Source organism: Sparus aurata, chromosome 10, assembly GCF_900880675.1.
Source record: "Sparus aurata chromosome 10, fSpaAur1.1, whole genome shotgun sequence".
NCBI classification, from domain to species: Eukaryota; Metazoa; Chordata; class Actinopteri; order Spariformes; family Sparidae; genus Sparus; species Sparus aurata.
Genome location: NC_044196.1, coordinates 19,246,497 through 19,272,904, shown reverse-complemented (window position 1 = coordinate 19,272,904; position 26,408 = coordinate 19,246,497). Strand labels below are relative to the sequence as shown.

Here is a 26,408-nt window from a genome sequence, read left to right as displayed (position 1 = left end):
TTTAAGATAAGCAGAATAGAAGGCGTCGAGCCACTTGAATAGCCCTTATCATAACGCTGTGTTTTCATGTTCACACACACACGCTAATGTGGTGAAGCAGCTAACCGTGGAGGGAACATAAAAAAAAATGTCCAAAAATGGAGTGTATGGAAGTCAAAGAAAGCCCTTCCTCTTTTGTTTTGACTGCGTTTTCACTCCCTTCCACTCCGCTTTTTCTTTTTAGCCACGTTTAGCTCCCTTTTGCCGAATTTGATAAATGGCCGTGTTGACTGCTTTGTTGTGGAAATGCTCCCGAGCCCAGGGGCCAATCAGAATCTAGACTAAACAGGAAGAGGAGGAGGTGGCTTCCTGTCCAGGCCAGCGAGGACCAGACACGATCCAGTGCGTGACTCCACAGTGTGCTGGAACAACATGCAGGGAAACAATGGCTCCACAAAAATCAAATAGCCGGGTCAAAATGTTGAACTAAACACTGAAGCAACAGTCCGAATGTTTGAAGGTTCCTTTGGATTCAAAGCCTCAAAACAAGCGGCTTTTTCTCTTCTGGTCACCAGACTGCACGCTTGTTTTTCTACATTTTAAGGTGTCTAAGATTGACAATATCAGACCAAGGCAACATGTTAAATAATCTGAGTCTAAATGTTTACTTTTCAGTCGCAACGCCAGGATAATTAACTCAATGGCCTGTTGGGTAATTTCAATGACGCCAACAGAGCTGGCTGTAAAACAAGTTGGCGCACAGAATGCCATCTTTATTTTTATGCGTTCAGAGGTGTGAATAAAGTCACGGTGTTGTGCAATGAGTGGTCCATTCATTGGCGCTGAATGGAAGTGACACGACCTTGGCTTTACTGTTTTAGCGCTGCTTCACAGATTTAACACTGTGGACGACAACAATATACAGTCCAGAAGTGACAAATGACAAGTGGCAACGTTTGGAGCTCTCACGGGCTTAAAGAAGCAAAAGAGCAGGTTTGATTTGTGTTTTTTTTTTCAATGATTTATTTATCCCAAGAAGAAGAAACAATTTTAATATGATGCCATTCAGTTCCTTTGTTTTCAGAACAACAATAAAGGAAAAGGAACAACCGCCTCTCGTGAACGTCCACCGGGGCGACAAAGGGAACGTATCACATCAGGTCAGAGAAGATTTGGTGGCCCATCAATTCTACAAATCTACCTGGAAGGTAAAGTCGTAAGCAAAGAGGAAGTATTTTCGGTTTATGCGGCATGATGTTAACAAACTGTGGCGGTCACTCTAACTCTTCTCATCTCGCTCTCCTGAAACTGAGCAGTGGCGTGCGCAGACTTTTTGAAGGGCAGGGGCGAAAAAAGGGCACTTTAGCCCGCGTTTTGGCTCCCAAGAGAGCACTTAAGCGCGTGTTTTGGCGCCCAAGAGGGCAGTTTATCATGTTTTAACCAGCCAAGGGGGCAGTTTAGTGTGTTTTGCCAACCAAGAGGGCACTTTGGCACGCTTTTTTGGCTCTCAGGAGGGCACTTTAGCACGCGTTTTGGCTCTCAGGAGGGCACTTTAGCGCGCGTTTTGGCTCTCAGGAGGGCACTTTAGCGCGCGTTTTGGCTCTCAGGAGGGCACTTTAGCGCGCGTTTTGGCTCTCAGGAGGGCACTTTAGCGTACGTTTTGGCTCTCAGGAGGGCACTTTAGCGCACGTTTTGGCTCTCAGGAGGGCACTTTAGCTCACGTTTTTCAACAATTGGGCCATGAGGGGGGGCGACTGCCCCTGCCCCCCCCTTGTGCACATCACTGAAACTGAGTAAGCGCGCTGCGTTTCCCAAAATGTGGAACTCCCCTTGTCAGGAGAAGTGGGTTTAAGAAAAGATACGACACGCAATTTTTGGATTATGAGTGACATCTAACTCACTTTTGTACATCATCAGTGATGTAACCTGAAGGCCAACGGACATTTCCAGCCTTACAACATGAGACGCCCTCACTCACCAGATCCACGGAATGGCAGATTACCAAACAATATAACCTTACTGCTGTTAAGGTCACTCCTCTAAGCAAGTGGGTATGACGTCGGCAGCTCATGTCATCGTTTTCTCTGGGCTTTTGTAGCATTTTTCAGACATTCATCACAGCCCGCTGAGAGCCCTGGCTCTTTAGCACCCACAACCCACTGAGTAATACCGTCTACAATGTTTCTGCCTCTAGCCGCCTGCGAGCGGTTAAGTACGTCTGTAAAAGCTGTCATTGTCGTCTCGCGCACGTCATCAGCAGTGCCAGAGAGGCCGCTGATGAAAACGGTGGCAATGCTCTGGCTTTTTTTCTGCTCGCGTCCTCTGAAAGGAGCCGTTAGTCAGCCCTTCAAGAACCACGCCGTCTTTCGCTGGAGCTATTAATAGCCGCACAGGCTGTGCTATTCTGCCAGGAGGGAGCTGGCTGAAAATCCCCCCTTTACTCCCTGCTCATTTCCTCCCCACCCTCCAGTCTGCAGAATGCCATGTACTGTGACAAATCTCTCATAAATTTATTTTTAGCCCCCCCCCCGAGCAACCGCGTTCGTCTAATTATACCATGTGTGGAATCAACACGTTCATACGCAGAGGCAGCGAGGTGGTTAAAAGCATGTTATTGGTGTGAGGACTTTAGACGGATAAAAGTTTGTCTGGCGAATCGTTTGTCAATTATTACTTCGAACCAGCTATCTCACGCGCGGCTAACCGGGCTTTTTTGTGGCGTCTGGTTTCACTGAGAATCATTAAGCGGCTCTTTAACCCAAACCGTCACAACCAGCTTGAACTGATGCTTGAGCTCAACGCTGAAAAAACATCAAGAAGCAGTTAAAAAACACTGCTGCACTGTGGCAAATATATACAATTATGTTTACTTTGTATTCTAGAAAAAAAGATGAGAGATGTGAGTGGGGAAAAAAAATCACAAGTCCTGAAGGTTTTTGTTTCCATGTAAGCACAGGCGTCACTGCCTCAGCGTCACAATAAGGGTCAGAAAAACATTGTCCGGGGTTAAAAGACTGATGTTTTTTCCATGAAATCACCAGGTTACAGCAGGTTAGTGATGGATTACATGTAACTGGGATCATTACCTGATGGCGTCACGAGAGTGGCAGCTGTACAGCGTTCTGTGTTTTGAGTGTATTTTTGTGCTTTGTTTTTGTCTTGTTTCATTTATGTCCATTGAGTCTCTTCCGCCGTCTGTTCTTGACCCTTCAGCTGCTGTATTTCTGCAGTGAGGGATCAAAGAAAGTCTCATTTATGTGGAAACCAACCCAGATTGCATTTGGAAAAAAATCTGTAATTATATTGCTATTGCCAATTGTTTGTTTTTTTTAAATATGGCTTTTTTTTCTTGAAACAGCATCCCATAGGTCGTAGAATAGGCACAGTAGATTGTGCCAATGCTCTTTTTTTTAGGGTAATCTGATAAACAAAATCGAAGTGTTGAATTTGAAAAAAATACATTTTATTCGCGTTGAAAATGTTTTTAGATTTGTAAAGAGAAAAAGAAATATGCATGGAGCTCAAATGTTTGTAGCAGCATACGTTTTTAGTATAAGGTGCGATATACTTCAAGTCTGACTTTGAAGTAATCGAAAAGATTACATTACATGTAAGTGCCACTAACCAGCAGTAATAGCTGTAACAATCTAAACACAACCGTTTCAATACCAGCTGGAAAACTTTAATGCACATCACGGCGGCACGGTTTTGGTTTTCAGTTTGGATGATTCACGTTTTATTTTGTGGCATTCACGCTCATGTGTCTTACTGCGGCTTTCAACTTCCTGTTTTTGTCTTTTTCCCACTGTTTTTTTGTGTTTTACATGTTGTGTAGTCTTTCTTTTCCCTTTATCTTCATCAGTTTGTCTGGTTTTTTTTTTTTTTTTGGTTTTTTTGATAATCCACATCCCTCTCCATCTCCTCCCGACTATGTTTGTTGTCAGCTTTTAAAAACACAAAGAAGACCTTAAAAACTTAACAAAAATCTTAAGCGTCCGTATTTGGTGAAGCTGTCAAAGCTTCCTGGTGGTCCGATGCACACACGCTCCATCCATTTTTGAATCTAAGTGAAAAAACCTGCTGTTTTTCCTTTGATTTGGTTGCATTAGGAGGTTTGATTTTTAAAATCACGTGTTATACTTACTTCAAATCACATTCTGTCTGATCTTAATTGACCTGACTGTCATGAGACCGACGCTGCATCACACATCATCATAATGTCATCACATGGCGATGGCACTCGTGTTTTTAACTTCTCCATCAGTCTCGTAGTGGAAGACAAACAACACAGATTCATAGTGATTGTGGGTAGTATGATCCTCAGTGGAGCTTGCATGGTATTGCCTTCACCCTGAAGGCTGTGGGTGGTGCGGGGGGGGGGGTCGCTGATGCTCATCACTAAGCTGATTTTTGATTGCAACACCTCTCGACAAAATGTCATGATTCCATCACTGGACCCGGGGAACTCATTTGACAGGGATCCACGAGGAGAGACATGTCATCCCAACCCTCACAGGATGAATAATGTTGTAATTACTTCATTAATGTCTGCGGCGCCTCTCACTCTTAAGGCGCTCTCAGTTCCTCAAACGCAGCGCTGTGGTTGTGGGGACTTAACGCTGCCTTAAGCATGAGATCATTCTTATTTTTTTCTGCTGAAGATCACAGTTTGAGGACATGTCCACACTGTGCTTCATCACAGGCGGCCTGAACTCAATATAACCTCTGCAGCTCTGACGCCTTCTGTGAGATTCAGCTGCTTTTAGCAAAGAAAAGAAAAAGAAGAAGAAAAATTATGGGATGAGCCAGCCCTCACCCAATAACTCGGAAAGAGACATTGTCAATTTCATTATGAATGGAGAGGAAGACACAAGAGCAGAAGTCTTAAACCTGCTGGCGACCCCTAGAGGCCACAGTGTTTATTACAGCAAGTAAAATTGAAGAGTTAGATGAAGAAGATGGAGCAAACAAAATGTGAATTATGTTGCTCCTTTGATTATACGCATAACTGTTAAGATCATCCACAGTTAAAGCACATTGGGGTTGTCTTAATATATCTATTTATTCCCCCTGGTATGAATGTTTATACAAATAACCAGGTCAATTATGACTTCCTTTGTTTGAAAGTTAAAGTTTCAGCCTGCGGTGGCACTGGAGGAAAGCTTCAGGTGAAAAAGGTTATACATTTTGGGAGCATGGATGTGCTGTTTGTTGTGTACAAATAAGGAAATGGTAAATGCAAAACGGAAGCCCTGGTGGTCAGCCAATCAAAGGGAAACTCTGACCGGACAGCAACGTGAAGATCAGAAACAGCTCCCCGAGGATATGGATGAATTCTCACTAAATTTGATAACATTTTAAAAAAAAACTTTATTGCAACAGTTCCTTCGTGATCTTACACACATCTGTTTGATTATGAATCCATTGCACATTTTTTAAATAGTATGCATACAATCAAACAAATAAATAAACACAACTACGACTCAGAAAAAACAATAAAAACCAACAAAAAAGGAAGAGAAACCAAACCAGAGTGTTGAACAGACTGACTGACAGCGCCATCCTTTGGCCCCAGAGTATCAAGTCCAAACCCTGTGAAAAGAACTGTGCATTTAGGGCCTTGAGTGAGGGATTGTAACGTTCAGACACATTTATAGTGTGTGCATTTGTAAGTTTAATTTTGCAGGAATTAATGAATGTGTGGTGTGTCTCCACAGTATGATTTTATTATAGTTAACAGCAACTTAGACAAAAGGCACAAACCTAAAAATATATTGGTAATAAGGCAACCTTTGTAAAGGATTCTTAACTCAACCATATGTCACTTTTATCCCTAAATCATGTTGATGTAGATGGTTTTCGCTCTACAGCCTTAAATACTGCAGAAAGTACCCTGCGTTTGGAAACTCTTATTCCCTTTTCTCTCTTATCCCATTTCCTGTCACCTCTCAAGTTGTCCTGTCAATACAGTCAAAAAATGGCACAAAAAAAATTCATTGTACATTTTTCATGTTGGCCCCTGTAAGGATTTCAACTGGACATTACGTCTCCTTGGAACAGAGGACAGACCACAGGAGAGAGCACTCGTTCTTTATTCAAACACTTACAAGTGGACGCTTCGACTGACAAGATGGAACGCTTTTGGCTAAAGGCGCGAAATGCCTTCTGTTCTGGTTTTTCTTGTATACATTCACACAACCTAGACTTTGCAACCACACCTGTTCTCTTGACATAATTACCTTTCCTGGATCCAGGCCAAGAATATGACTAAGGGGGTTGGTAACATCAGAAACACCTGTCCTCATCTGAACCGAGGCGATGTGTCCCAAAGAGCATTCAAGGCCTGTCAGGTGACGTACGGAATATCAGCCGCTTAAAGAATGTCGCATATGCCGTGTTTCCCCCTCCCCCCCTACATGTTACATGTGAACGTTAAAAAAAATTCATCCATTCATCCATCCATCCATCCAACATGTGAAATCTGAAACTGATGAGCATAACTTTGTGTGTTTTCAACGTCCTTTAAAAACATGAGGGGGCCCAAAAGCTCACTGCCGCCCCGGGGGCCTCCTGGAGGATTGTTCCGGCCCTGCAGAGAGAATCACACCAGTCAAAAATCATTTTTCACAACCGGGTCTATAAAGCATCTGCGAATTCATTTCTAACCAGTAGAATTGGTTGTTCATCCGTTAATGCAGCTTTCAGTCCACACGGGGAGCTGTCTCCCCCGGCCGCCCCTCGCTGCTCTCAGCCCAGCTCTCAGCATTGCTCGGTGAGGTTGAGTCAAAGCGCCACAGCCTCCGTCACCTCCGCGTCATCCCTTAAACGTCTCACCCGTCCGGATCCCACCAGAGGAACCCGCCGCACTGTGAGCATCACCGTCCCCCATCCAGCACCCCCCTCCGTCACACAATCCCGAATATGGATTACTCAATCCGCGCGGCCAACGTGGAGGACTGCAAGGACATCTCGCGGATGATCATGGTGAGCGGACACGTGCAGCTGTGTGTGTGTGTGTGTGTGTGTGTGTGTGTGAGAGAGAGAGAGAGAGTGAGAGAGAGACATTGAGCTGACGTCAGCGCTGCATGCAGAGGATGTTGTTTTTATTTTTCATTAGATTATCGAGATATTGGATTACATGGATCTGCGTCGGGGCGCACGGGCACCTCATGCGCATGCAGCGGCCACAGCGGCCACTTCCTGTCAGGCTCCAGTGCGCAAAAACAAGGCTGATAACACAGATACCGGCTGACGTGTTTAAAGGCTCATACGAGCTCATAATATGTTTACGTGTTCGCAGGAGCTGGCCGAGTACGAGAAAATCTCAGAGCACGTGAAGATCACGCAGAGAGGTAACGTATTAAACATCTGGCACGATCAAAGGTGTGTGTGTGTTTGTTTTACCTGACTGACAATCAAAAGGCAACACACCCTGGTTCACACGGAAAGTTCTCTCATGACCTTGAGGAGGAAGTAGTACACAAAACAGTCCAGTCCAAAGGCCCGTTTAGTAGCTGAGGGAGAGCTTTAGATAACGTCTTAAAGGAGCAGTATGTATCAATCAAATAAAAATCAAATAAACAAACTCCTTGTTTTTTCCTCGACAAACTGACCTTAAGGGACAACACACTTTTCATGCTTGTCTTTGCGCCTAAAAAGGTGGCAGGGTCCGCCACATATGAACAACATATGGCAAAACCGCGCTAGATTGCGTTGTCCTTTTTAAAGGCGAGTTTGTTTATTCAGTTAATTGAGTTGCGAGAACAAAGAGAGCTCTGATTTAAGTTTCTCCCTCAAAATGACAGGTTGCACCTTTTTTAAGTGCACAGCAGAGCAAAATAAATAGAATTGCTGCCTGTCCCGTCGTGCAAACCTACCTCCAGGGGTGGGTTGAGAGTGTTAACGAGGCCGACAGGTTCAGGATATGTGCTTTTTCTGAAATCTGGTCGTTCTTGTTTGCAAAGTTTTCAGTCTTTTGTGAGAAGGGGATAACATTGTAGATATCTGCCAAGGGTGGAAGGTCACACCCAGTGATTCTTGATGCATTTTTTTTTTCACGGAGCAGTGTGTTAAAGCTCCGGGTAAACTAAACGGACGTTGCGTTTAAGTTATTTTGAACATGAAAAGACCACATGTGACCTTAATGTCAATATCGGTATGAGTAAACAGTGTCTCTGTGTTTGACGTGCAGACTTGGAGCAGGACGGCTTCTCCAAGAACCCGTTCTTCCACGGGATCATCGCTGAGGTGCCGGAACAGCACAAAACCAAAGACGGTGAGAGGAAACTATCAGGGACACTACTACACTACTCACAGCTGAGAAACTAGCAAGCAAGCAATCAAGCCTGCGTGCAGATCTGCGTGCTTGGGCTGCCTTTTCTCTGATCAGTTACGTAACGGCAGGTAGTGTTTACTATCTCTTTAAAAGGTCGCAGCCTTGACATCACTTTTAGAACTGTGGCCAGAAGTACAGCATGCTTCGACATTCCAACCCTGAAATTCCAGTGAAGTGGCATTTTTTTCCTCACAGTGCATTTCAGCTGTGACCCCCGAGGCTCCAGAAGGCATCTGTAGTTTGGAAAAGGAAAAACACATCTTTTCCATCAAGGAAATCCATAATTTCTGTTCTTTGCTCTTATTTCAATAAAATATACTCTGTGACGCAGATTGGTTCACCCCCTGTGTTTGGTGGCAAGAGTGCATACACACCTCAGAGCTTTATAAGACCTTCTTGAAGACCAAAGAAGACCAAGGAGCAGGGGCGGTTCTGGGGGTGGGGGGGCCAACAGGGGCCAGTGCCCCCGTAACTCCGAGTCTGGACCCCCCAGTGGCCCCGCCGACAGGGAGTCTGCACCAATAATACAATGACAGATTTCTTGCAATGATTTTGCTCTGAAGGGACAGGCAGAAATAAAGTGTCTCAGCAGTTTACTACCCAATCAAAACTGCTGAAATTGTAAACACTGCTTTGTCTGAATGAGGGATTTATCTTTTTTTGCGGGTTGTATGTGCCCCCTAACAAAAAAGCCGGCCCCAACCTGGCCCCCCTATTAAAACTGGTCTAGAACCGCCACTGCCAAGGAGTCCTGTCTGTCATGGAATTTGCGCGTGATGATGCATCGGCTGGTAGCTCCTTCAAATTATGCAACATTTAAGGTTTTTTTAAACATAATTTTTTCATCTTTATTGCTGAAACACATGCCGCTTACGGCGGAAGTGATGTCATCATCATTGGAGAAGGGAGCTGGTGTTCTGGACGAGGACAGGCGGACTCTGTGTTTTTAACATGGATGCTCGGTGCTCACACACAGTCAAAGTTTGTGGACGGTGTTTCCAAGAGGTCAGACTTTCGATATAAAGGAGTTGACCACACTATCACCATCGCTTGTTGCTGCTGCTGACATACACCCTGAACTTTTATTTCATTATGCAACCCTGTGTTGAATAATGACAATAAATTGCCTCAGTACTTTGACTTGAAGCCCAACTTGTGGAGTCCACGCTGTGCCACGTCCAAGCGCATCCTGTCATTTGACTTTATATATCCGTTTTTATCCAATGTTCCATGTTACAGCTGTTTATAAATGGGTAATTGTGCGGCACGCCTCGGAGCAGCTGCATTTTACACTTGTCGTCAGACAGTCGCCAGGTTCATCAGCCCATATTTATTAGCTCTGTTACCTAACGAAACATGGCCTCTCCCCTGACACGCGCCTTACATAACGAGGCTAACGCGCTGCTTCTCCTCAGAATACAAGACTGAGAACATTAACATACACTCTGCTGCCCAGCTGGGCCGTGTTCTTCCATGACACAGCCCTTTTTCCATACAGTCACCGACCCCGTCCACTCTCCTCTGGCCTCAGACATCTGACTCCATACCGAGGAGCGGTTGCTTACATCCCATCACATATTCATAGTTGAACAGCTTCTCAAGCAGAGTATGTCAGCCTGACAGGACGCAGGCTATCGTTATGGCACTGTGAATCGGTTTCACAAAAACAAAAACTCTGGAGATTTCTACAGGTTAAAAAGATGCTAATCTTTATTTTAAGAATGAGTCCAATGACAGCATGTATTGTAAAAGTGGAAGCTCATAGATATGGGTTATAATAGCCCGTCCCACTTTGGATCCAGTTCTAAATTGGACCGAATAACCTGGATACTTGAAGCTTCGCGACCAACAAATCCCCTATGTAATCATTCACAGTCTTTCTTTCGCCCCTTTCTGACAGAAAAGCAAAAAACTTGTAACTCAGCAACAAAACGAGCCCGACTGGCTGAACAATTAACTTAAGTGTCCCAATACTGTTATTCCTTCAATCTCTCTCCCATCATTCTAGTTCGTTTTCTGATGTTTTGAGCTTAAACTCTTACATAATAAGTAGAAAATGGCCGACAGAATGAATAGACCAGTTTTAACGCTGCTTTTTTTTTCACCTCTTCACGCTGCCTTCATTTGACATTTTTGTCTGTTTCTTTTCTTTCAGGCCATACCAAGATAGGCTATGCACTGTACTTCTTTTCCTACAGCTCGTGGAGTGGCAGAGCCGTTTTTATGGAGGACCTGTATGTGATGCCTGAGTTCAGAGGTACAGTACACCGTCTTGAAACTGGAAACTTCCTTGATAATTCGTGAAAATGGCCTGGAGAACATCAGCCACAGCATCCATAAAGCATGTCTGTATCTGCAGTAATGGCTGGTGTTTGTCTGTTTTTCAGGAAAGGGCATTGGTAAAGCACTGATGAGCAAGGTAGCACAGGTGAGTAAAACATCTAGCCATTATTTTAAACTGTAGATGTTTTGCCTTGGACCTTCCCTCTATTTATTTCCCGTTTCCATTCCTTATCTCACATCTGTCTTCTTGCTTAACTTTGCCGCCCCGTAGCTCGGCCTGGCTGCTGGCTGCCACCTGCTCGACTTCACCGTCCTGGACTGGAACAAATCATCTCTGGACTTTTACCACAGCCAAGGCTGCGTCGATATCACGGCGAACATGGGCTACCACATCATGCGCTGCGAGGGAGAGGCGCTGCAGCACCTGGCCCAACCCTAACCCGACACCGGGCTGATGACGGCACGACCTTTTACAACCACGTGGTCGACCTACACAGTGCAGGGATAGAGCTCCACTCAGTGGCCCCGTTCCAAAACTTGACAATGACAATCATGAAGCCAATATCTCGCAGTCTTGTTTAGCCCCAGCCCCCTTGGTTTCTGTCACCAAGCTAAGTTTGACATGCTAACGCAGCACAAAGGTAACAGTTGCAGATTCACCGCCTGGGTCTTCCATTTCAAATAGTGGTAACCAACCACGCTTCTTTTTGATTTTGTGAAATTGCGTTAGCTAGCGTTAGCCAACCAGTGGCTAAGTCACTGGGATTGCTGATGACCAGAGCTACAACTTTATGTTTACAGCTGATTTTCTTTAAAACATGAACCTTGTAAAATATGCACATTATGACTTCATACAGAACATGATCAGTATCCTAGAATTGGTTAGCCCAGTTTTTTTTCTTGAAATGCTTTTATTCTCGCAAAAACATGTTTACATTTTTAAAAGGTGTGTTTTACTTCTACAGGCGAAGTAGTTTTGAGAATGAGGACTACACTGGGATGTTTAACAAACGCGAAGCTAGCTCGGATAGCGACAAATCCATTACTGCGCAAGACGGAGCTGCTAACGTTAGCATAAACTCTCATATAGCTGCGTTTTGGCTCCTTCACAGCCCAACTTTACTTGTAATCCCACAAGGCTGATGCTCATTAGGCTAACACAGGCAGTACTGTGGTTAGCCATGCATGCTAACGATGCATTCCCTACAATTTTGCGGTGCTGTTTTTAGTTTTGGTAAGGCTAAAAAAGAAAAGGACATAACCCTCCAAACTCTTAATACAACCTCCCTCACACCGCTTCAACATTAACCTGCTGTGCCTTGTTATGGTTGACATACATTGGGTATAGCAAACAGTCAATTGGCTTATTATTTAGAGTCAAGGATGCAGTTTCAAGTGTTGGAATGGGGCCTATGCAATACATTTAAATAGTACATTAATGAGGCACTGAAATCTGTGTTTTGTGTTTTCCTATTGTGATGTGTTATGACTTAGAGCACCTTCTGTGTTAAATGGATGAGATAACCTAACCTCTCTGCTTAAAGTGTGAAAATTTAAGAATATATGGGCACAAGTAATGTCTAAAAGGAGTGTGTGGTGGTGGTGGTGGATGGTTGTGTGATTTTCAGGCGATAGAAAGGGAGGGTAACATATAGTTAAACATGTCATCATCTAGAAATTAAATTAATTTTTTGCACAAAAGTACATAAAAGACTTTATGTATTGGAAAGCCAAGATGTACGTTTCATTGTATGACTGTTGCAAAAGAGTGAGTTTTTGGTATCTTATCCCTTTAAATCTGTTATAGACTATGACAACAGCCACCAAAGAGTCAGACACCTCTCCCCTCGTCTTCCAGATGAGGAGTGTTGTACAGCTGTTGTGAAGCACAATCTTGGTATTTGCACTGATCTTTTCCTTTTAAACTATGTCTGTGTAAATTAATGAAATTGTTAAGTAATGGACAGAATCTGAAGCTGCTTATGAAGCCAGACGACAATCTCCTCCGGCTGGTTTCAAAGAAGTGAAGTCTGGAATCAGACAAAATCGATCCATCTTCCAGAATTAAAAAAATAAATAAATACAAAAATTTGACTTGGACCAGTTTGCATCTTTGAACTCATCCCGCTAAAAAGAAATGGGAATAATTCTTGCCTGCACTTCTGTTTCTTATTGAACTTTACATGAATAACACGCACACTAACAAAGTCCTCCACGTATAGGACACAGTGCACAAGTTAGAAGCCCAGAGGACAAAAGTACAAATGAATTCACCTGCTGATTGTGAAATATGTTCTGCATAATCAATCTGTATAAGCCATGTATATGTATTTATGCAAAGCGGTGGGTACCGATGCAGACGGACGCACATCAGCACAGGCGCGTTCCCCGATTTAAAGTTCAAAATCTGTTCAAGCTGCTGTGATGATATCCTACTGAGTGTACTTTGTCAGTTCATTAAAGTCCATTTAAAAAGTCAGTGATAAGCCCTGGATCATGTTCTGTTCAAGGCACCGCCTTTTTGTCTCTTCGCTGCCTGGTAGTCATTATTCATGTATTCATAACTTATCAGATGGTATCATAGCACTCATTAAGATGCTTTGTGGTGAACTCATGGCTTATGCTTGAACCACCCTCATGCCAACTGATGCCAACTAATGGGTGACTATTCATCTGGCGTTACCTGACGGCAAAATCTGCAGGCAACAAGCAGGTATGCCACGCAAAACAAGCCCGGCGGAGTCAGTCTGAACACAGAATTCCCAAACATGTGAACACCCGAAGCTTGTTCACTGACGAACGAATGCGAGGAATGGCGGAGTAGCCGACAGTTTTGATGATGTGTCCACTTTTTGTTGAGTAAATGTAGGTAGTAGCGTTTCATCACTGGCTGCTGGCGTCCATCAGCTGTTGAAGGCCCACAGAGAAACATCATTGCTCTGAACTGGCTGAGCAGAAATTTCACCTGACTTTGTTTGACTGTGAGACGACGCGGCTGCCCAACTCTAGTAAATGGAATCGCAGCAAATCGGCGATGCTTATGTCTGGGTTGACATCATAGACTGGTAGGCATACAAAAAAACATCCCTATGGCACTCAACACAGAAGCTGTTGGTGACCAGTCAGCATTTCTTACTGCCCCCCCAAAGAAGGCAGTCTAGAACCGGATCTGGCGAGGAATGTAGGAGTAGCCGATAGTTTTGATAATGTGTCCATGTTTTGTAGATAGTGACATTTCATCAGTGGCTGCTTGCGCCCATCAGCTGTTAAACCGCCACAGAGAAACATCGTTGCTCAACCAATGTCTGAAACTGGGTGGGCAGAAGTTTTACTCAACCATTAAAACGACACAGCAGCTTTTTCCTCCTGGTCGTTTCTCCCATTGCATCCACCGCACTGTGAGCGTCGCACCGTCAGATCCAACGATGGAGCACTCTATCCGAGCAGCCAGCGTGGAGGACTGCAAGGACATCAGGCGGCTGATCGGGGTGAGTGCAGGCGGGCGTGTAAGAACTTGGAAGACACGACGCAGGGTCGGACAGTTTAGGAATTTAAAACATCATTATTAAGTGTTAGTTTTTTTATGTGTTCAAAGGAGTTTGCTGAATATCTGAAAGTTGCAGACGAGGTCACAATCACCCAGAGAGGTACTGTGTAAAATAAGTACATCATGAGAATTAGAGCATGTAAACCCATTTTTTCCTGAATTCAACAATCAGGAAAAAAACAAACAAATAAAATACCTGCAGGTCTCTGTATATGTGACGTGCAGACTTGGAGCGGGACGGCTTCTCCGAGAACCCGTTCTTCCACTGCATCATCGCCGAGGTGCCAGAACAGCACAAAACAAAAGAAGGTGAGCGGGAACTATCAGAAAGCACCGCTGACTTCGCTTACAGCTGAAAAACTGGCAAGCAATCATGCTTAATCGCGTGTGTCAATGTTTTGAGTTTTACACAGCTTTTTATTTCCAATCCAACTAAAAAAGACATTTAAAAATCTTAAAACCAGAATAAGTAGGCTACCTCTGCTTTTAGAGCAAGTAAATCAGATTCACCCAAAAACTGAGCTGAAAGACACTAACTCAACAAGAGCCAGGAGGGTCAGGTGATGAGTACATGAGACTTATATTTTGCCATTGCAGCAAAAGCTGCAACTAACGATTATTTTCATTCGTTATATACCAATTATCTATTAGTTTATGAGACAAAAAAAAAATTTAAAATTAAAATTAAAATCCTCATCACAATTTCCCAGAGCCTAAAGTGGAGTCTTCAAATTGATCATGTGCTCAACAGGAGGTCCAAAACTCAAATATTATTAAAATATTTTAGCAGCAAATCCTGACATTTAAGAAGCTGGAACTGCTTAAGCTTCACATATTGGCTTAAGAAAAAAACTGGAACTTTTTGGAACTCAAAACAGTTGTGGATTAGCTTGTAGGGCCGTAACGTAGAACATTAACAAGCTGCCTGAGAAGATTCCAGCAGCAGCAAACAGAAACATGTTTAGGGAATGATATGCTACGGAACAACAAATCGTCTGAATACGTAAGATTTGAAATGCGATGTGACAAACACTTGATTTGAAAATTGACGAGTGAATTGATTTCACATTTCTTTGTCTGTTCGCTCTCAGGCCACACAAAGATAGGCTATGCTACGTACTTCTATAACTACAACACATGGTGTGGCAGAGCCATCTACATGGGGAACTTGTATGTGATGTCTGAGTTCAGAGGTACAGTACGGCGTCTCATACCTTAACACAAGTCTTTTTTAAATCTAAAGTCGATAATGATATGCGAAAGTGGCCACAGCCTCAATCACTGTATCTGCAATCGTGTCTTCCAGGGAAGGGCATCGGCAGAGCACTGATGAGCAAAGTAGCACAGGTGTGTGAAACAGCTGTGTTCATTTTTTCTAAATGTGACAGTGAATGAAGTAGATGTACTGTTTCTCCTCTTTGCGCTCATCATGTCTGACCTCCCGCTTAATTTTGCCGTCCCACAGCTCAGCCTGGCTGCCGGCTGCCGCCAGCTCAACTTCCTCGTCATGGACTGGAACAAATCAGCTCAGGACTTCTATCTCCGACAGGGCTGCGTCGATATCACAGCGAGCAAGGGCAAACACGTCATGCGTTTCGAGGGAAAAGCGCTCGAGCACCTGGCCCAACTGTGACCCAACGCTGTGGCCGATGACGGCGTGACCTTTGTGGTGTTTTGTTTTGCTCCAAATTATATTCTTCTTGTCAAAGCCACAATATGACAACATAAGTCAACACATGTAGACTTTTTTTATTTCATTAAACACTTCAAAACTGATCACATCTCTTGTCATTCGCGTCAGACTGGTGTTACTGTGCCTTTGGCTCATTGGTAGCATACCTTGACTTCCGGGCGTGATGCCATTACAGTTGTTGAGGTTTTTTTGTGTGTGTGTTACTCACCTGTCTGCTCGTTCCTGATCCCTCCTTCCTGCCGAGCTTTAGCGATTGTCTGCCGTGCCCTCATGTGTTTCACCCTGCCTCTGGTTGGTAACGATGCGGACGGATTAACCCTAACCCAATCTGTACAAGCCATGTATATGTATTTATGCAAAGTGGTGGGTAATGATGCAGATGGACGCACATCAGCACAGGCGCATTCCCTGATTTAAAGTTCAAAATCTGTTCAAGCTGTTGTGATGATATCCTACTGAGTGTACTTTGTCAGTTCATTAAAGTCCATCAAAAACGTAGTAATAAGCCCTGGATCGTTTTCTGGTCAAGGCACCACCTTTCATGTGCAGACTAAAAATACTTACTAATGCTTATAAACTGCTTCTCCTTTGTGAGCTTTGTGACACCATCCCACACACAAATCTGACATTACATCAATGCAATTCCCATATATGAAATATATTTATATATTTGTTCAAACTATATAGGAAACCTATTAGAAATTGGATCATAGTCGTATACAACCATATATGTACAGCCCATACAAATATGGACGTTTATGTATGTGAAATTACCCAAATACAATCCGCAGATCAGGTGTATTTGTTTATTTGAGAGAAGACAAACCACAATGTACCTTTTACCATTTATTTAGAATTGAACCATTAAAGGGATATTCCGGTGTAAGTTTAATTCATGGTCTAAGAGGAAGCTGCGGCAGGAGAGTGGTGAGTTGTGTTGATCAGTCACTCCTCATGTTGACCCCATCACTCACTTGTCTTGAGCTCATCTTATAATTCATTTTTTTTTAGCACTCACCTTTCGTCTAAAACTCGTGCGTCTAACTGCTACTTTTATTCTCTCAAGGACACCATTGTGCGTGCAAGCAAATAACAGAACAACATTGTACATCATCTGACAATCTCATGTATCCCTGGCATCTCCCTACAACAGTCATTCTCTGTGCAGAGACCAAACTTGTTATCTATAACCTTGGCCTCAATAAAGAAAGGAGCTGTGTTCTTTCTCACACCCTGGCTTTTGTCTCCATTGTACTCACCCCTCATAAAAAGGATTAACAATTGCGACCAATCACATTTATCAGCAGGATATGTACAACTCTTAAATGTTACAGATTGTCAGTGCAACTCTTTTAATAATACAGTTTGTTAGTGCGTATCAATTAAATCACAGTGTGTTGGACTTAAATCATATCAGCGCATAGTAATTAATTCATAGTGTTACAAACTTAAATCAGACGGGGAAATGATAAATCCGAACATTAACGAACATCTGCAGAATCCAGCGGGATGTTTCTTTGCTCGTAAATGTGACAGACAATATTCATTTAAGACAACAGAGATTGTTTTTCAGAGCGAAAATATCAAATGTACATTAAAACAGCTTATGATAATTTTTTTTACATATTGCTACACTTGAGTTGTCTGCAGATGCCTTGTGGGCCTGAATATTACATATTTTGACACATAAGTGTGTACAAACCATAGGTGAGTAGACCCTTCTGATATCGCTTTGTGTAGTTTGGATAAAACTTGAACGTTATAGTTATATTGTATAATCAGCAATGTTGACACACATAAAACATCAAACAGTATTGTAGCACCTGTAAAGATGCTTTGTGGTGACCTCATGTTGTCTCCTCGCACCACCCTCACGCCAACTGATGCCAACTAATGGGTAATTATTCATCTGGCGTTACCTGCCCGCAAAATCTGCGCGCAACGAGCAGGTGTAACAAGCCCGGCGGAGTCAGTCTGACCACGGAATTCCCAAACATGTGAACACCCGAAGCTTGTTTGCTGGCGAATGAATGCCAGGAACGGTCCCGGTTCTAGGCATGGGCACGGGGGGCCAATGCCCCAACAAATGCTTCAACTGCCCCACCAAAATGACCCCGCTTTCATTCCAAAAATAAAAAAAAATAGAAAGAAAAGTATATTCAAAATATTATAACATGATATATAATATTATGCATATAATATAAATAACTTTCAACCCTTGCTTGCCCCGCTGGTAGTCCTGTTGGCCCGCGAGCCTCCCCCGCCCCCGCCGACTGGATTACACAACACACGCTAGTGCTGGGGGACTCCATTACCTGTAAATTCAAACAGGGATGGGGTGAAACAGGGAACCCCTGCAGGCACACACGACTTTCCGAAGCGTGAGAAAGTGGTGCACAATAATATGAGCATCAATCAATCAGTCAAGATTTATTTTTATAGCGCTGTTTACAAAATTGCGCTGTCACAGATTACAAAGAAACCTATATTTTGTCCCACCACCCATCCTCCTTTCACATCTACCACCATCAGTGACTAGTGATGTGTCGCTCGCTCGCGAATCACTGATTCCACAATTTACTTCTCTTTCGTTCGTTCTGTCGTTCTCACAGACCAGTCGCTGTGTTGTTCACTGTTTAGTTATCAGAGTGGTGAAGAGGTCTGAGAGCCAGCCAGTCGTGCCCGGCCTTTGTGCCAGTTGGTCTCCGTCCCGTGTGCCGAGCCGTCAAGGCCCAGCATTGTGCCGCGTTCAAGACAACTCAGAACTCAAAAATGTCTGACTTCCTGCTAGAAATAGTACGATGTGGGAGCAACTGATGGATGTCACACAACAATGGCAGCACCCCAGTATTTTTTTATAAAGCTAGGGAATTAAATGTCTACATACATTTTCAAGCGCTGTAAAATAAAATGTATAACTTGTGTCTGATACCTGATGACTTCCTCCTAGAAAAGGTAGTAACTTACTTTTGAACTTTTGAATAATTACGACTTTTTATCTTATTAGTGTGACTATCTCTCATAATTTCAACAATTATTATTATTATCGGCTATAGCTCAGTGGGTAGAGCTGAGGACTAGTGACCAGAAGGTCGCTGGTTCGAATCCCTGGCTCCCCAGCGCGGGACTGAGTTACAAGCCCAAGCATCCTTGAGCTGAACCCCAACCCCAACACTGCTCCTGATGTGCAGTTGGCACCTTCGTGGCAGCCACTGCCATCAGTAAGGGCCCTGCGATGAGCTGGCGACTTATCCAGGGAGTACCCTGGCCTTCGCCCATAGAGTCACTGGATTTGGCCCCAGTACCCCCGCTCCACCTTGAAAAAAGGTGGTATAAAAGCGGTAACATCACCCGCAACTCGCATGGATAAAGCGGAAGAAAACGGAACGGAATTATTATCTAATAATCACTTAATAAAAATCCTGAAAAAAAAATGCATGGAAAGAGTGAGTTTTTGGTATCTTATTCCTTTACATCTGTTCCAAACTATGACAACAGCAACCAAAGAGTCAGACACCTCTCCCCTCGTCTTCCAGATGAGGAGTGTTGTACAGCTGTTGTGAAGCACAATCTTGGTATTTGCACTGATCTCTTCCTTTTAAACTATGTTTGTGTAAAGTGATGAAATTGTTAAGTAATGGACGGAATCTGAAGCTGCTTATGAAGCCAGACGACAATCACCTCCGGCTGGTTTCAAAGAAATGAAGTCTGGAATCAGACAAAATCGATCCATCTTCCAGAATTTAAAAAAAAAAAAAAAAAAAAAAATTGACTTGGACCAGTTTGCGTCTTTGAACTCTTGCAATATTGTCCTCGTGAGTTTTCCTTGCTTTCGCCCTTCCGTCAGAGCACTCTGAAAACTGCTGTATGAATAAAGTTTATAATCATCATCGCAGCTGTAGTCATTACATGTGTGGCGAACGACAATAACAAACGAGCCAAAAAGATGCGACAAGCAGACGACAGAGTAGGCTTAGGAAATAATACGCTCTTAGGAGTGATAAAAATTGTGGTATGACAACTATTTGACAGAAAATGACGCACTGAATTAACAAACCAGTTTGATGTTGCGTTAAAGGCTCATTGCTGTAACCTGTTGCTCGCTGCTCTGTTCGCTCTCTCAGGCCACACAAAGGTAGGCTTTGCACTTCACCACAATGACTCCCGCCCATGGAGAGGCAGAGCCATATGTTTTTCTAATGTTTTGGACCTTTAATATCCGATACACGTTGAGTTTCAGATGCTTAGGGTTAGGCTCAGATCATTGTTCGTTTCATCCGCCAGTGGCTTTTGAAATAAATTGTAACCTCCATGATGTATGGCAACAAGTGAGTGAGGGATATGGATCTTGTTCTGTGTTTGTGTCTAAAGAGTGCATATGTGTTCTACCGCTGTCTGGAGAAGAAGTTCCCTACAAGGACATGTAAAATGTAATCTAAAACACCCACAGACTAAACAGGTCAGGCTGGTCCAAGATAAATGCAGATCATGTCCCAGCCGTCTTTGCCCAACTCTGGTAAAGTCTTACCCTAACCTGTTCAACGGCCAAACCAAACAGTTGCTTTTCCTCCAGGTCGTTTCTCCCATTGCATCCACCGCACTGTGAGCGTCGCCGCCGTCAGATCCAACGATGGAGTACTCTATCCGAGCAGCCAGCGTGGAGGACTGCAAGGACATCAGGCGTCTGATCGGGGTGAGTGCAGGCGGGCGTGTAAGAACTTGGAAGGCACGAAGCAGGGTCGGACAGTTTGGGAATTGAAAACATCATTATTGACCGTTCATCTTTGTTATGTGTTCACAGGAGTTGGCTGAATATGAGAAAGTTGCAGACGAGGTCACAATCACCCAGAGAGGTATCATGAGAATTAGAGCATGTAAACTCATTTTTTCCTGAATTCAACAATCAGGAAAAAAAAAAAAAGCCTGCAGCATTTCACAAATAAGTTAATGTGTCTCTGTATATGTGACGTGCAGACTTGGAGCGGGACGGCTTCTCCGAGAACCCGTTCTTCCACTGCATCATCGCAGAGGTGCCAGAACAGCACAAAACCAAAGAAGGTGAGCGGGAACTATCAGAAAGCACCGCTGACTTCGCTTACAGCTGATGAAAACTGGCAAAGCAATCGTGCTTAATCGCGTGTGTCAGTGTTTTGAGTTTTACACAGCTTTTCCCCCCCATCCAACTAAAAAAGGCATTTGAAAATCTTTAAACCAGAATTAGTAGCTCTGCTTTTAGAGCAAGTAAATCAGATTCAGCCCAAAACTGAGCTGAAAGACACTAACACGCCAAGAGCCAGGGGGGTCAGGTGATGAGTACATGAGACATATATTTTGACATCACGGTAAAGGCTGCAACTAACGATTATTTTCACTCTTAATCTGCCAATCATCTATTAGTCTATAAGATAAAACAGAAAGAAAAAAATAGAAAAATGCTCATCACAATTTCCCAACAGGAGGTCCCAAACCAAAATATTATTATAATATATTAGCAGCAAATCCTGACATTTAAGAAGCTGGAACCGGCAAATGTTTGGCATTTTCGCTTAAGAAAAGGACTGGAAAGATCGACGATCAAAACAGCTGTCGATGAACTTGTAGCGCCGTAACGTAGAACATCAACGAGCTGCCTGAGAAGATTCCAGCGGCAGAAAACAGAAACATGTTCCGGGAATGATATGCTACGGAACAACAAATGGGCTGAAACGTAAGATTTGAAATTTCAGATTTGATTTCACATTTCTTTGTCTGTTCGCTCTCAAGCCACACAAAGATAGGCTATGCTACGTACTTCTATAACTACAACACATGGTGTGGCAGAGCCATCTACATGGGGGACTTGTATGTGATGTCTGAGTTCAGAGGTACAGTACGGCGTCTCATAACTTGACGCATCTTTGTTTGCGTCTTTGTTGATCTAAAGTCGATAGTGATATGAGTGGCCACAACCTAAATAAATCACATCTGCATCTGCAATCGTGTCTTCCAGGGAAGGGCATCGGCAGAGCACTGATGAGCAAAGTAGCACAGGTGAGTAAAGCAGCTGTGTTAAGTTGTTTTTTTTCCAATATGACAGTGAATGAAGTAGATGTACTGTTTCTCCTCTTTACGCTGTACATCATTCGCACTCATGTCTGACCTCCCGCTTAATTTTGCCGTCCCACAGCTCGGCCGGGCTGCCGGCTGCCGCCAGCTCAACTTCACCGTCATGGACTGGAACAAATCCGCTCGGGACTTCTATCTCCGACAGGGCTGCGTCGATATCACAGCGAACACGGGCAAACACTTCATGCGTTGCGAGGGAGAAGCGCTCGAGCACCTGGCCCAACCGTGACCCAACGCTGTGGCCGATGATGGCGTGACCTTTAGGTTTTTTTTGTTGTTGTTGTTGTTGTCGGAGCTGCAGTATGACAATATAAGTCAACGTGGGTAGACTTTTACATTTCATTAAACACTTCAAAACTGATCACATCTCCCGTCATTCGCGTCAGACTGGTGTTACTGTGCTTTCAGCTCATTGGTGGCATACCTTGACTTCCGAGAATGATGCCATTACAGTTGTTGTTGAGATTTTTTTTGTGTGTTACTCACCCGTCTGTTCGTTTACCGATCCCTCCTTCCTGCCGAGCTTTAGCGATCGCCTGCCCCGCCCTCATGTGTTTCACCCTGCCTCTGTCCTTTGTGCCAGTTGGTCTCCGTCCCTTGTGCCGAGCCGTCCAGGCCCAGCATTGTGCCGCGTTCCGGACAACTCAGAACTCAAAAATGTCTGACTTCCTGCCAGAAAAAGTACGATGTAGGAGCAGCTGATGGATGTCACACATCAATGGCAGCACCCCAGTATTTGTATAAGGCTATAGGGAATGAAATGTCTACATAAGTTTCCAAGAGCTGTAAAGTAAGTTTTTGGTATCTTATCCCTTTAAATCTTAAATCTGTTACAAACAGCCGGCAAAGAGTCAGTCACCTCTCCATTGTGTTCCACATGACCAGTATTGTCCAGCTGTTGTGAAGCACAACGTTGGTATCTGGACAGTCTTTTTCTTCTTTTTCTAAGTTGGACTCGACGTGAACTTACTTCCATGCAGCCGAACGACAGGCTCCCGGGGCTGATTTCATCTAAGGCAAAAATCGATCCATCTGTTGGAGTTTAGCGAGTATAAGTCTTGGACTGGACTCAGTTTGTGTCTTTGAACCTGTCCCGCTTAAACAAAACGGGACATACTCGGTCTGCACTCCTGTTTCATATCCAGTCTACTTTTTTTTTTTTTAAAAGAGAGCGTTTTTGTGTCAGTTCCAGCAATCTAATGAAAGCCGTCTGAGTTGTGGGTTATATTTAGTTTGTTTTCTCTCACTCTAAACAAGTTAGAACCACTGACCCTCCTTTGTGGCTCTTGCAAGTTTGCATTTCTCTTCGTACTTTGTTTGCAAAGTAATTGAGTAAAGAATGCACAGCATTTAGTTTTTTCGTCTGCGGGACATCGGGTTGTGAAATATCTGATAAATATTTTCCCTAAATATAAATATTGCTTGCCTCAATTTGCAAAAATCGGCAAAGAAAAGCATGCGCTGTCATCGTGCTATCAAAGCGCATGAGCTTAAAAAATCAATATAGAGCCCAAGAGAACATGAAGAGATATTTATAACCTCCCTCCTCTCCAACTTCCCATCAGAATGCCAGACCCAGAGCTATAAATCATACAACTTGTTGGGACTCCTCAAACGGCTTCAAAATCAAAAGCTCAACCTGGATTACTGTCAAATATCCGCAATAAATCAGACTCCGAAGAGCAACTTTGCACTCGAAAGACAAGAAAATGTTTATTCAGATCTTAGTGTGCAGGATGTTTATGCAATTACGCCACAACGCAGCAGTCAGTATAAGTAGACAAGACAGCCATGTTGATGCATTGGGTTCATTTCGACAGTGCGGTCTAGTTGTCGTGAAGAGCCAAGTGTGCTGCACTGTAAATCTTAGAAGTTGACTTTACTTTAAAAGAAAGTCAGAAAACAGATTACTTTGAAATGACCAAGTAAAGTAGACTATTGATTTTAAGTCGCACGGGCTAAAAAGTTTGGACAACTTAGAATCATTAGTGTGTTAGACTGGGTAATTTTGAGGTAATCGTAATTGACAAAGTCACTTGATTTTACAGTGTGGTCACAAGCTGAGGTATTTCCAGTGATTTCAAGTGTGTTTGTTTGTGTTTGCTTCGTGCACAAAATGTGAAAAAAAAAATTAGAGTGTAACTGCACAGCCACACCAAAAAGGGAAAAATCTAAAAAGAAAAGTTTAAAGTTTAAAGTGACAAATCCACATGTGGAGTTTCTGACCACTAGCAGCGCCGTGGAGCAAGGTTTTCAAAAGTGGGTCTCCGTTTTGTTGACACGCTCATGCACACGCCGTTCAAGTAAACGCTGACACAAACAACAGAGGTTTCAAGTTCTTCTGAAAACTGGCTTTTGTTTTTCGAAGCTTCGAGGATACACGGTGTATTTTTCTGGGAAACAGCGAATGCAAACAGAACTTTTTTTTTTTCCCAAAAAATTACACAGGTCACCTTTAATTTCCTGCCTCGGATTAAAACGGAGGAGTAAGGGCTCAGGGAAAATTGATGCGTCAGATTCACGATTTAACAATCTAACTGTCATTGCCCGCAATCTAACTGTCACTCCCCTTCTATTGTTATAACAGATCTAGGATCTGCATTAAGTTGTACTCTCATACATACCAGCCACCTAAATATGGCTGATTATTTTCATCAAGATCCATGCATTACTCCCTGAGAAATTAACCAAAAATGTTTTTTAAAAATGCCTTCTCCCGGAAATATTCCTGGATCCGTCCCTTCATCCAGATCTGTACCCAAAGTTTCTGGGGTCTGTTCTGGGCCAAGACCCATCCCCCATCCAAGTTTTGTGGAAATCCGTTCTGTAGTTTTTGTGTAATTGTGATTACAAACCAACCAACAAACTGACGTGGGGGAAAACATAACTTCCTTGCCGGTGGTAACTGTTTATTTATTTATCTATTTATTTATTTTGAGCGGGGTGGGGCGGTGGGGACCAAATAAGTACAAGGGCCCACTGAACATTTGATACGCCTCTGCTGCATTTTAAAGAGTCGTACAAATGGACACATCATGCTAGATTCTTATTAAATACTGTGAACTCTTAACCTGATCAGACCTCTTAAAGGTTTTTTAAATGAAAGAATTTGAGAAGGGAAATTCAGAACGCACTGACATGCAACCTGTCACAAGGGGTCATGAGCACAATGTGTTGGGAAACATCACATGACTTTCAGACCAAAGGTTTTGAACTTGTGGTACGACTTCCATTTAAAACTTTGGATTATCTATTAAATGTTGTGTTTTTTTAGGTCAAATTGGCATTATTTTGAACTAATGCGCCAATGAGAGTCCTCCGCTTGTGTACACAGCTTATTAAAAAGGGGCACTACGTAGTTCAGGAGAAGAAATTCAAACTCTGAATATTAATATTTCCACATTGTTAATGAGATAATAATGCAAACTCGGAAATTTTATTTATTTCTTGAATAAACAAGCTGTTCTCAGAGGGAAATAAGGTCCCCAGAACACTGAAGCTAGAAAAGTGGCAGGGTCCGCCACATATAAACAAAGTGAAACAGCAGGAAAATGTGTTGTCCATTAAGGTCAGTTTGTTTATTCAGTTTATTCACTGTGAAAAAAAAGAGAGAGTGTTCATTTAGATTGTTTAGAGATAAAATAAATTAATAAATTAATAACTCAATGATCAACATGTCTTCCCCGAAACTACATACTGCACCTTTAAGAGGTTATTTTCCGCAATACATTTTGCTTATGTGGAATATTTTCTTTTAGATTTCACGTAAATAATTTGGACGTTTAGCTCATCGTCAGTCTGTGGCTCACCTGTTGATGGTACTCTTGGTAGACAGTGTCCACCAGCGCTGCACACTGCCGTTTCTTTACCTATACACTGCAGCCACCGTGTGGCCACAAAGGGAACTGTCGCACGCGTGGATGGCACACATACTTTCAAGGCATGCAAAGTTGATGAGAGTGATCTGAGCAGTGGAGGAAGCCCCGGGTCGTCTCGCGTGTTTTTTTTTTTTTTTTTTCTGCGCTCACCTAGTTTGATTTGTCACGGCGGATGCGCGCCGCTGTCTCCACATCAGCGCTCCCCGAGGACGCACGGAAAGTTCACCTCCAAGTCTGCGCGTGTGTGTGTGTGTGTGCGTGCGTGAGTGAGTGAGTGAATTCGCGCTCGTGTGTGCACAGTCTGTCTGCCTAATAGAGTGACCCCCCAGCACGCTGTTTTAAAGGGAAGACAAGAGAGCTGAGTCAACGAATACGCGGCGAGAAGGATGCAACAGTTGATGTGCGCAAGTTGCACAGTTCGTGTTCGGGGAGGATGGTGGCTTTGATCTGCGCGGAGGACGGATCGGATGTTTTGCTGCTTTAAACCCCCCTCATCTGTCAGATAAACGGGAAATCAAGCAAGGGAGGAAGAGTTGTCGGCCGTCCACTCCGCGCGTCTTTTCTTCTCTCCCCCCCCCCCTCCCCTCC

General features: G+C 43.5%; 3 protein-coding genes and 1 long non-coding RNA gene across 5 annotated transcripts; 3 read left to right on the top strand and 1 right to left on the bottom strand.

Annotated features, from left to right (window-relative positions):
- Positions 1 to 5,329: 5,329 nt before the first annotated feature.
- Positions 5,330 to 7,551, bottom strand: LOC115589750 (uncharacterized). Its single transcript, XR_003985590.1, has 3 exons — positions 7,118 to 7,551; positions 6,646 to 6,981; positions 5,330 to 6,568 (listed from the first exon to the last, which is right to left on the bottom strand). It is a non-coding gene; the product is annotated as an uncharacterized LOC115589750 (long non-coding RNA).
- LOC115589746 (diamine acetyltransferase 2-like) lies at positions 6,827 to 13,076 on the top strand. The gene is made up of 6 exons (XM_030430855.1): positions 6,827 to 6,963; positions 7,280 to 7,331; positions 8,171 to 8,254; positions 10,470 to 10,571; positions 10,702 to 10,742; positions 10,869 to 13,076. The coding sequence occupies exons 1-6, from the start codon at positions 6,901 to 6,903 to the stop codon at positions 11,034 to 11,036; spliced, it is 510 nt and encodes a 169-aa protein (XP_030286715.1). The 5' UTR covers positions 6,827 to 6,900; the 3' UTR covers positions 11,037 to 13,076.
- An 808-nt stretch (positions 13,077 to 13,884) lies between these two features.
- LOC115589747 (diamine acetyltransferase 2-like) lies at positions 13,885 to 15,920 on the top strand. Its single transcript, XM_030430856.1, has 6 exons — positions 13,885 to 14,085; positions 14,193 to 14,244; positions 14,370 to 14,453; positions 15,236 to 15,337; positions 15,451 to 15,491; positions 15,610 to 15,920. Exons 1-6 carry the CDS (start codon positions 14,023 to 14,025, stop codon positions 15,775 to 15,777), a joined length of 510 nt encoding a protein of 169 aa, XP_030286716.1. The 5' UTR covers positions 13,885 to 14,022; the 3' UTR covers positions 15,778 to 15,920.
- Positions 15,921 to 20,451: 4,531 nt separating this feature from the next.
- Positions 20,452 to 22,179, top strand: LOC115589748 (diamine acetyltransferase 2-like). Of its 2 annotated transcripts, XM_030430857.1 has the most exons (6): positions 20,452 to 20,530; positions 20,639 to 20,690; positions 20,812 to 20,895; positions 21,600 to 21,701; positions 21,827 to 21,867; positions 22,004 to 22,179. In XM_030430857.1, exons 1-6 carry the CDS (start codon positions 20,468 to 20,470, stop codon positions 22,169 to 22,171), a joined length of 510 nt encoding a protein of 169 aa, XP_030286717.1. In that variant the 5' UTR covers positions 20,452 to 20,467; the 3' UTR covers positions 22,172 to 22,179. The 2 variants fall into 2 exon arrangements, with proteins under 2 accessions (XP_030286717.1, XP_030286718.1); XM_030430858.1 differs by lacking the exon at positions 21,600 to 21,701.
- The last annotated feature ends 4,229 nt before the right edge of the window (positions 22,180 to 26,408 follow it).